Source organism: Nelusetta ayraudi, unplaced genomic scaffold (genome assembly GCF_046127955.1).
Source record: "Nelusetta ayraudi isolate G7.1 ecotype Tasmania unplaced genomic scaffold, CSIRO-AGI_Nayr_v1 ptg000188l, whole genome shotgun sequence".
Taxonomy (NCBI): domain Eukaryota; kingdom Metazoa; phylum Chordata; class Actinopteri; order Tetraodontiformes; family Monacanthidae; genus Nelusetta; species Nelusetta ayraudi.
Window position 1 is genome coordinate 162,217 of NW_027466237.1, and position 11,002 is coordinate 173,218.

General features: G+C 56.3%; 1 protein-coding gene across 1 annotated transcript; it reads left to right on the forward strand.

Moving 5' to 3' along the window:
• Positions 1 to 1,801: 1,801 nt before the first annotated feature.
• LOC142881235 (5-hydroxytryptamine receptor 1B-like) lies at positions 1,802 to 3,105 on the forward strand. The gene has a single exon (XM_076015378.1). It carries the CDS (start codon positions 1,846 to 1,848, stop codon positions 3,037 to 3,039), a length of 1,194 nt encoding a protein of 397 aa, XP_075871493.1. The 5' UTR covers positions 1,802 to 1,845; the 3' UTR covers positions 3,040 to 3,105.
• The last annotated feature ends 7,897 nt before the right edge of the window (positions 3,106 to 11,002 follow it).

Consider the following 11,002-nt stretch of genomic DNA (forward strand, 5'->3'; position numbering starts at 1 on the left):
TGTGTGTGTGTGTGTGTGTGTGTGTGTGTGTGTGTGTGTGTGTGTGTGTCACCTTCAGTCTTGAATAAACATCTTCAACTTGGGAGAATCGCTGCTGTTTAATGGAAGCAGGTGGAGGAGCTGAGCTGCCGGAGCTCAGAGACACACAAATAAAACCAACAGCAGGAGGAAGCAGGAGCTGCTGCTGACTCAACACACACACGCACACACACGCACGCGCACACACCTGGCCGGCTGCACTGTGTCATTATGCAGATGCTCAGTAATAGCCAGAGGCTGAGTTTGACATTGCCACTTAGCAGTGGACACTGTGACCTCTGACCTCTGTGTTTAAACTCACAGGCAGCGAGTGGACTCGTGCAGCTTTCAGCGCGCTGACACACACACACACTGGTCCCCCACTAATCTGCAGCCAACCAGGTGTGTGTGTGTGTGTGTGGTGTTGAGTCAGCCGCTGTTGTGTGTCTGTGTGTGTGTTCTCTCAAAAGCATAGATAACATCTCTTCAGCTCACACACACACACACACACACACACACACACACACACTAGGAACCCTAAATTGTTTCTCCACAGTGCCGCTCCATCATGTCGGGGCTGTGATGCCTTTACGTCTGCAGACCTGGAGGGGGCGGGGCCACCTGGAGGGGGCGGGGCCTCCCAAAGCAGCACCTGGCCGCCACTTGCTGACAACTGTCCTGCTGGGGGCGCTGTAGCTCAGCTCCTCCCCCTGGTTGGACTCCTCCATGTCTCTCACTCTGAGGCGGCCGTCCATCACCTGGTTCCCTGCGGCAGCGTGATGTCATCGGTCATGTGATCGACTGTGAACGAGCCGTTAATCTGCTGCAGGGGAGAGGAAAAAATGACCAAAAAAACTCCATAAAGTTTCAGCGGAAAAGTTGGATGTTCGCCGCCACTGCTCGCCTGCACGGTCGGCTGATAAGGGTGAAGTCATGTGACACTTGAGTGTGTGAGGGGGACGAATCAGAGCGGAACAGAGTGTGATGTCAAGGTCTGACCTGTAGAGGAAGCAGGAGGTCAGCAGAGTGATGCTGTGAGGAGGAGGAGGAGGGCTCAAGTACTCCAGGTGTGTGTGTGTGTGTGTGTGTGTGTGTGTGTGGTGGTCACGTGACTTGTGTCAGCGGTTTGGGGGCGAACTGCTCCTTTAAGGACACACACACACACACACACACACACACACACTCACAGAGAGAGAGAGAGACACAGTCACACATTCCATCAGTGGCGCCGCTGAGCAGGAGGTCCATATTAGCAGCAGCGCATCAGAACCGGGAGTCCGGGAGAGAGAGAGAGAGAGAGAGAGAGAGAGAGAGAGAGAGAGAGAGAGAGAGAGGGAGGACGGAGAGGGGCGGGGCTATAAAGGCAGCGCTCGGACGGAGCCGCTGACTGACTGACTGTGCGTGTGTGCGTGCGTGCGGCGGGCCACTGACATGACGGGCAGCCGGACGCTGCAGACGCCCGCCGCGTGCCGCCCCGCGTGGAGCCGCGTCCGCCTCGCGCAGGAGGAGCAACAGGGGGAGGAGGAGGAGGAGGAGGAGCAGGAGCAGAGCGCGCCTCGGAGTGTCTGAGAGACACCCGGAGGAGCAGCAGGAGGAGCAGCAGGAGGAGCAGAGCGCGCCTCGGGCTGTCTGAGTGACACCCGGAGGAGGAGCAGGAGGAGGTGGAGGAGGAGCAGAGCGCGCCTCGGACTGTCTGAGTGACACCCGGAGGAGGAGGTGGAGGAGCAGGAGGAGGTGGAGGAGGAGCAGGAGGATCAGAGCGCGCCTCGGACTGTCTGAGCGACACCCGGAGGAGGAGCAGGAGGAGGTGGAGGAGGAGGAGCAGGGATGGAGCCCGGACTGACGCCCGGCGGACCGGCGCCGCTCTGGAACACCTCTGGAAACTACACACCGCCCGGCGCGGCAGAGGCGGCGGCGGCGGCGCGCGACTCCCGCGTGGCGCTCCGGGCTCTCGTGGGCGCCACCCTCGCGCTCGTCACGCTGGCCACGGCGCTGTCCAACGCCTTCGTCATCGCCGCCATCTACCAGTCGCGCAAGCTGCGCACGCCCGCCAACTTCCTCATCGCCTCGCTCGCCCTCACCGACCTGCTGGTGGCGCTGCTCGTCATGCCCGTCAGCGCGCTCTACACCGCCGGCGGCGCGTGGCCGCTCGGCCGCGCGCTCTGCGCCGCGTGGCTGGCCTCGGACGTCACGTGCTGCACCGCCTCCATCCTGCACCTGTGCGCCATCGCGCTCGACCGCTACTGGGCCGTCACCGACGCCGTGGAGTACGCGCGCAAGCGCACGCCGGCGCGCGTCGCCGCCATGGTGGCCGCCGCCTGGGCCATCGCCGCGTCCATCTCGCTGCCGCCCTTCCTGTGGCGCCGGGTGCAAGCCGAGGGCGAGGCGGGGGGCGGGGCGGCGGGCGAGGAGGAGGAGGAGGAGGAGGCGGAGGCCACGAGCTGCAGCGTCAACACGGACCACGTCTTCTACACCCTCTACTCCACCTTCGGCGCCTTCTACGTGCCCACGCTGCTGCTCATCGCGCTCTACGGCCGCATCTACGTGGAGGCTCGCCGCCGCATCCTGAAGCAGGGCGGCCCGGCGGCGGCGGCGGCGGCGGCAGGGGGCGCGCACGGGCGGCCGGGCAAGCGGCTGACCTCGGCCCGCCTGGCGGGCGGCTCGCCCGCCTCCGTGGCCTCCTCGGTGGACTCCGGCAGCGGCAGCGGCGAGCAGGTCGACGTCACCGTGTCGGACGCCCTGCTGGAGAAGAAGCGGCTGTCGGCGGCGCGCGAGCGGCGAGCCACCAAGACGCTGGGCGTCATCCTGGGCGCCTACATCGTCTGCTGGCTGCCCTTCTTCATCTACACGCTGCTGGTGGCCGCGTGCGAGTCCTGCGCGCGTGCCGAGCTCTTCGACGCCTTCACGTGGCTGGGCTACCTCAACTCGCTCATCAACCCCATCATCTACACCATGTCCAACGAGGACTTCAAGAAGGCCTTCCACAAGCTGCTGCGCCGCTGCCGCTGCCGCCGGCCCTGAGCTCACAACCCGCACAATCACCCGCCTCCTCCAGGAGGGGGCGCTGCAGGAGGAGCCCCGGCCTCCTCCAGGGAGCCCCCGGCCTCCTCCAGTAGGGGGCGCTGCAGGAGGAGCCCCGGCCTCCTCCAGTAGCCCGGCCTCCTCCAGGAGGGGGCGCTGCAGGAGGAGCCCCGGCCTCCTCCAGTAGGGGGCGCTGCAGGAGGAGCAGGAGGAGCAGGAGGAGCCCTGGCCTCCTCCAGGAGGGGGCACCGCAGGAGGAGCCCTGGCCTCCTCCAGTAGGGGGCACCCCGCAGGAGGAGCCCCGGCCTCCTCCAGTAGGGGGCGCCCGCTGCAGCCTCTTGCCATATACGAGTTTGACAACAAAAGCACAAACAGCTTAGCATTAAGCTAACCACAAGCCCCGAGGGCAAAAAATTTTGATGTGTGTGTGTGTGTGTGTGTGTGTGTTTTGGTTGTGGTCCCCCCCCACCTCACACCCCCCCTGACGCCGGTGCCTACGACCACGCGTTGTGTTGTGTTCCTGAGATGTTCCACAGCAGGACTCTAACACCAGGAGGAGAAGAAGAAGAAGAAGAAGAAGAAGAAGTGAGGCGGCTCTTCCGGCTGCCACTGTTGGTTCGCAGTTTGTTTGCGTGTCTTCTTCGGCAGTGGAGGTGTGGATCTTCTCCGCCTGGGTCTCCAACACTGTAACATAGAAGCAGAGCCAGGAGCTGCTGGAACCTCCTGCTGCTCCTCCTCCTCCTCCTCCTCCTCCTCCTCCTCCTTGTTGTTCAATATTAGCTTTGCTGTTCCATTTCTCCAGGAGAGCAGGAGTCTCGAGCAGGCAACCAGAGGACGTGGACCTGCATGTGTGTGTGTGTGTGTGTGTGTGTGTGTGTGTGTGTGTGTGTGTGTGTGTTTTAAAACGCTGGAAAATGTCACTCTTTCCTGATATCAATCACACTTTGCCTCACTCTGAAGCCTCACATGTGAAATGCCAGCCGGAGCTGCAGTCTGGTGCTGAGGAGAGAAGATAAAATAATAAATCTTTCTGCCGGAAAAAGATGCAATAAGATCAGAGCGGTGGTGGGTGGAGGAGGTGGAGGAGGAGGTGGAGGAGGACTGCAGGACTCCCAGGACACCACTGGAGGGCTGGAACCACCTTGGAGAAGCTGTGGTTGTCTGAAGGTAGAACTCAGAACATCAGGGAACAGGACAGAAGACACTCAGCACATTGTTTCCTCATGTTGGTTGGAATATCAGGACAAATGATCAGGTTTGAAAAAAAAAAAAATGTATATCATACTATGAGCCACCTTCGTCATCCTAAAAAAGACAAAACAAGCTCAGACAGTTTGTAAGCCCCGCCCTTTTGGAAAAAACACCAGTCTCCTCCGATTGGTTCAGAGAAGAACGTTTTTCACCTGCTACTCGGTCAAAGGAAGGGAAGCACTGCACCTCCGGGTCAGCAGGGGGCGCCATAGGAGCTGCCTGTCAGATGGGCCCGATTCTTCTTCTTCTGCAGAGAGAAAAACCCACCACGTTCAGTTATGTTTTCACCGCCGTTTGTGTCGAAAAAATATTTGTAGAAATATTTTCTGAGGGTTTGATGGCGGTCCTGCCTGTTGGTGCGGTGTTTCGGGAGAACTCCTCGTCCACAAGCAGGAAGGAAGTGGGTGTTTTATTGTGAAAGGACTCCTTGGAACAGTCAATACTGCCGCTGCCGCGTCTGGGCGCCGAAAACACATCCAGGTTCCATCCTGCAGTCGGGTTAGGCTTGCTTAAGTCCAGCTTCAGTCCAGCTTAAATCCAGCTTAAGTCCATTTTAAGTCCAGCTTCAGTCCAGCTTAAGTCCAGCTTCAGTCCAGCTTCAGTCCAGCTTCAGTCCAGCTTCAGTCCAGCTTCCGACCAGGTTCAGACAGGGCTCAGACCAGGTTGATCTTCCACCATATTGGCAGTGTGCGTTACCCACAATGCACCCAGGGCATCTCAATTTGCTGCCAGTCTTACAGTCTCTGTCCAGAGAGATGAGAGCTAGCCTAGCTCATGAGCTACACTAGCCACGAGCTAAACTGAACCATGGGCAGAAAAACAGGAAATGCAGGATGAACATTAGCGAGGCTACCTAGCGTGCTAGCTCGCAGGGTAGCTACGTCATATTTTTCTGCGAATTACAACAACAGCTCGCGATCTGCATTCTCCAACAAACAATGCAAAAGACACACACACACACACACATATATACATATATATCCAAAAGCTGTGTTTAATAGCTAACTGCTAGCACAGTTAGCCTAGAACCACCGTGTCAAAAGGCGGAGCCTCAGAGTGCAACAGCGGGACACGTATTTCATCTTCCGCCAAACTTCCTGCGTTTCTGTTCCCGGCAGTTCACGTGGATAAAAGAAAAATCGTATTCTGAAGGTCAAAAGGTCAAGAGAAGGTCGCAGAAGCTGACCGGCGCTGACTGACTTGGAAGCCAGGCACCAGAGTCGTATGGACGCGGCGTTCCACCACAGGTCCAACTGAGCTGGACCAGCTGCGTCGCACCAGTAAAACCAGCAGGAGGGAAATGACAGGAGTGTGTGTGTGTGTGTGTGTGTTTACGGTTTAGTGCTCAGCTCAGTTGTCAAACTGTTGTGCTCCATCCTGGTTTCTAAAGCTTCTGCTGTACAATGACGCTTGAGCTCACATCACGGCCGCGCACTGTAACTCCTGCTGGGAGAGAGAGAGGAAAAGAAAAAAAATCATTTGAAAAAAACAAACAAACAAACAAACAAACAAAAAAAACAAAACAATCAATGCTGCTTTTGTGAAAACTGGAAAAAAAAAAACCAACAACAACAACAACAACTAAGTGATCAATAAAAAGGTGTTTGGCATCACGAGCTCCTGATGTTCTGCCCACGTCCTCTTCTTTCTGATTAAACGCTGTGTTTAGCGCTGCTGCTGACATTGCCTCTTAGCGCCGCCGCCGCCACCGCCGATGGAGCGGCTGGACGCTGGAGTGCTCTTCCCTAATTAGCCACCGGGGGCAGGGGGAGGGGGGGGGAGAGAACTGGCTCCCGGCCAACACGTCAGCCGTGAAAGCGCGGGTTCAAAGAAGCGTGGGACGACGTGTTAATCTGCAGGGCACCAGGGCGGCGGTGGTGAGGTAGGTGGTGGGGGCGGGGCCTGCTGACTGATGGCATCGTCATCATCATCATCATCATCATCATCATCATTGTCAGCTGTGATCGCTGACTGAAAATGGATGCGGATGCAACCGCCTGCATGCTGCGGTTTTGGCCAATGGGGGGGGGGGGGGGGCAGCAAGCTTGGTGGAAAAAAGACTGAAGATGATTGGATGTCAATGAGAAGAAGAGGAGGAGCCTAAACCCTCCGCACCGCTAACTGGCTGTAATGTTTCCGCTCGTCTGCAGAACATCAGCCAATTGGGTCTAATTTTGAGCTTTTAAAAGAGGTTGTGGGCGTGGCTAAAGTGGTGGTGGGCGGGTCTCATCTTGAACCAATCACGGCTCACTTGCGGTACTGCGTGTGAAACCAGTCAGTGTGGCTCCGCCCACTTTGATGATGATGATGATGATGATGATGGTGGTGACGATGATGATGTCACACAATCTCCCTGCAGAATCAAAGACACGTTTCAGTTTTCCGTCCACCGTCTCTCACAATCAAACACGCTTGTGTTTCCATGGAGTGACGGCGGCTGAACCATGGCAACGCTGGAGAGTCCTGCTGCTGCTGCTGCTGCTGCTGCTGGAGCTGGAGCTGCTGCTGCTGCTGCTGCTGCCGCTGCTGCTGCTGCTGCTGCTGCTGCTGGAGCTCAGCACAGACGTGGAGCAGAATGCAGATGGAGTCGGAGCTGCCACCTGGCCTTTCAGCGAGGCTCCTCCCCCTTCGCATTGCTGTACTGAACCGAACCTTGTCTGAACATAGTCTGAACCGAGTCTAAACCAAGTCTAATCCTAGACTGAACCTGGTCTGAACCTGGACTGAATCAAGTCTAAATCTGGTCTGAAGCTAATCTGAACCTTGTGAACCTGGTCTGGTCCTGGTCTGATCCTAATCTAAACCTGGTCTGATCCTGGCCTGATCCTAATCTAAACCTGGTCTGATCCTAATCTAAACCTGGCCTGATCCTAATCTAACCCTGGTCTGATCCTGGCCTGATCCTAATCTAACCCTGGTCTGATCCTGGCCTGATCCTAATCTAAACCTGGTCTGATCCTAATCTAAACCTGGCCTGATCCTAATCTAACCCTGGTCTGATCCTGGCCTGATCCTAATCTAAACCTGGTCTGATCCTAATCTAAACCTGGCCTGATTCTAATCTAACCCTGGTCTGATCCTGGCCTGATCCTAATCTAACCCTGGTCTGATCCTGGCCTGATCCTAATCTAAACCTGGTCTGATCCTGGCCTGATCCTAATCTAACCCTGGTCTGATCCTGGCCTGATCCTAATCTAAACCTGGTCTGATCCTGGCCTGATCCTAATCTAAACATGGTCTGATCCTGGCCTGATCCTAATCTAACCCTGGTCTGATCCTGGCCTGATCCTGGCCTGAAGAGCAGAAAGTATTGCGACAGCCTCAGCCTCAGCCTCCTGCCTGATGCTGCAGTTTTGGCCTTGGAGGACAGAAGCGATAAAAAAAAAAAGCTCCTCTGCTTTCTGATCGCACAAAAACCTCTTGAACAGCGGAGAGAAGCTGTGACAGCGTGTGGCTGTTTGCTCTGGATTTCTCTGCACTGACTCCGCTCTCAGGGGGCGGAGCCAACCGACACCCGGCTGACAGGTGTGTGGTCGTCGGTGGCCCTTTGTGACATCACAGAGGGCTGATTTCAGCCGCAAGTGTGCGTTTTTTCTCACCTCAGGGAAACTTCTGGGAGACTTTCGGCAACAGGAAGCAGGAAGTGAGGCTGGCTGTCGCCTCGTGCAGGTCACGGCGCCCTCCGGCTGCAGCCGTGAATATTTATCGAGCGTATCAGGTGATGGAGGAGGAGCAGGAGGAAGAGGAAGAAGAGAAGGAAGGAGGGGGAAGAAGAAGAAGAGGGGGGAAGAGGAGGAAGAGGAGTAGGAGGAGGAGGAAGAGGAAGAAGAGGAGCAGGAGGAGGAGGAGAGGGAGGAGGAGAGGGAGGAGAAGGAGGGGGAAGAGGAGCAGGAGGAAGAGGAAGAAGAGAAGGAAGGAGGGGGAAGAAGAAGAAGAGGGGGGAAGAGGAAGAAGAGGAGGAGGAGGAAGAGGAAGAAGAGGAGCAGGAGGAGGAGGAAGAGTTGGAGAAGAAGGGGGAGGAGGAGAAGGAGGAGGAAGAGGTAGAAGAGGAGCAGGAGGAGGAGGAAGAGGTAGAAGAGGAGCAGGAGGAAGTGTTGGAGAAGAAGGGGGGGAGCAGGAGGAGGAGGAGCAGGAGGAGGAGGAGGATGGATGGCTGCAATAGAAGATGTGGTTGCAGCTCATTACTCCAGCTGACACATTATGGAGGCTGCTGCCATGAAGATGATGATTCAGATGATGGTTGAGGAGACGCAGGAGGAATGGAGAGCAGCTCCACCACAGCCAGCAGGAAGCCACATCCTGCACAGCACAGCACAGCGCCCCCTGCTGGCAGCTCAATATTGAAGACAGGAGGGAAACTCTGCTGAAAGTCAAAGACTTGACATTAACTTTGCTTTGCTTGCTGCTGATTGGCCAAGGAGCCATGACATCATTGTCAGCTTCTCCAGAAGAGTCAAAGATCCACATCCAGTCTGGAGGTCTGGAAGGTTCTTCTTCTTCTTCTCCTTCTTCTCCTTCTTCTTCTTCTTCTTCTTCTGCTGGTGGACGCAGCACTCAAAGGCTCCTCAAACTGCTCTCATGTCCAACCAGTGTCCGACTCGGTCTGCACGCCGGCGCCACCTGCAGGTCGATCTTGGCACGACGCTCGGGATGAACAACACGGATGAGAAGGTCGAGCAATGACGAAGCTCCGACAGCGAGTCACTGACGCTGAACGGCTCCAGCGTTAGTGTGTTAGTGACATCACTTCCTGCTCAGCTGTGATTGGCCAGCCTCAGAGGGTCACTCAACTCATCTTAACTAATTAACGTGACCATCAGCTGATCCAGTCGGGCTCGGGGCTCTGGGATGAAGAGGAGCTCGGCAGCCTCATCGGCGCCGCCGCTACAGCGCCGCTCCACCCCGAAACCAGCTGACGCAAGAACTTTTAATCTGGTTTTTGTGAGCTGCTAAGTGGGACCCGGTCAGCACCGGAGTGTGGTTCCACTGGGGCACTGATAACAACCTGACGACAAAGAAACAAGCAGCAGCAGCAGCAGCAGCAATGGCAGCAGCACAGTAACAGTAACAGTAACAGCAGCAGTAGCAGCAGCAGGAACAGTAGCAATAGGAGCAGCAGCAGTAGCAGCAGCAGCAGCAGCAGCAGTAGCAGTAGCAGCAGCAGCAGTAACAGTAACAGCAGCAGCAGCAGCAGCAGTAACAGCAGTAGCAGCAGCAGCAGCAGCAGCAGCAGTAGCAGCAGCAGCAGCAGCACAGTAACAGTAACAGTAACAGCAGCAGTAGCAGCAGCAGGAACAGTAGCAATAGGAGCAGCAGCAGTAACAGCAGCAGCAGCAGCAGTAGCAGTAGCAGCAGGAACAGTAGCAATAGGAGCAGCAGCAGTAACAGCAGCAGCAGCAGCAGTAGCAGTAGCAGCAGGAACAGCAGCAGTAACAGCAGCAGCAGCAGTAACATTAGCAGTAGCAGTAGCAGTAGCAGCAGCAGCAGCAGCAGCAGCAGCAGCAGTAACAGCAGTAGCAGTAGCAGTAGCAGCAGCAGCAGCAGCAGCAGCAGTAACAGTAGCAGCAGTAGCAGCAGCAGCAGCAGCAGCAGCAGTAGCAGTAGCAGCAGCAGCAGCAGCAGCAGCAGCAGCAGCAGCAGCAGTAACAGTAGCAGCAGCAGCAGCAGCAGCAGTAGCAGTAGCAGCAGCAGCAGCAGCAGCAGCAGCAGCAGTAACAGCAGTAGCAGCAGTAGCAGCAGCAGCAGCAGCAGCAGTACTAGTAGTAACCCTCAGTCTCGATGGTCCTGGAGGTGCTGCAGATGTTTTCTTCTGTGTTTACTGTCAACTTGACTCACATGTTGTTGTGACCTGGAGCAGCAGCAGCTCTGTGGGCGGGAGTTACATCACCTCTGCTGCCCCCTGCTGTTTACCTGTGCAGGTGAGAGGCGGCTTAGTGCGTGTGTGTGTGTGTGTGTGTGTGTGTGTGTGTGAGTCAGCTGACAGGATTCAGCCTCTCTGGGCTGTTTACTCATGGCGGAAGAAGTACGACACAAAATCGATCTTCTGTCGCATCTGATCGACAGAAAACCAACCAATCAGCTGCTTCTGAGGGTGCCAGGAGGCGGGGCCAGTCTCCCCCTGCTGGACACCTGTTTTATTAAACTGCCTTTGAATGATTTCCAGACAGGACCGGAGGCTCAGCCTCTGATTGGCTGCTGATGTCACTCCTCCACAGTGTCTAGTCACCTGACCAGGGCCAGCAGCGGCTCCTGATTGGTCCACAGATGGCAGACAGCCGCTGGCAGCTGGCAGCGCTTTAGCATTAGCGTTAGCTCGCACCGTCACATCGTTGGCTCCTTGAAGCTCTTCTCTGGTTTGTTGCAGGGTTTTGGCCAGTAGGGGGCAGCGTCTCCTGAGCCGGAGGTTGACGAGGTCACTGGTACAGTCCGTGGACTGCAGGGACTCGTCAGGAACCAGGAAGTGGATCATGTTTCTCACTTTGTGTCACTTCCTGTCTGCTGAATCTGACTTCCTGTTGCTTAGTTGACAACGAGCTGCTGCTGGAGGTGGAGTTCTGCTGGAGGAGGAGTTCTGCTGGAGGAGGAGTTCTGCTGGAGGAGGTGGAGTTCTGCTGGAGGAACCTCCACAGCAACTCAATTAATGAGGTTCAATCATTAATCGTGTCTTTAATTAACTCCTCTAATGAATTGAATCAATTAAAGACGTCCAATC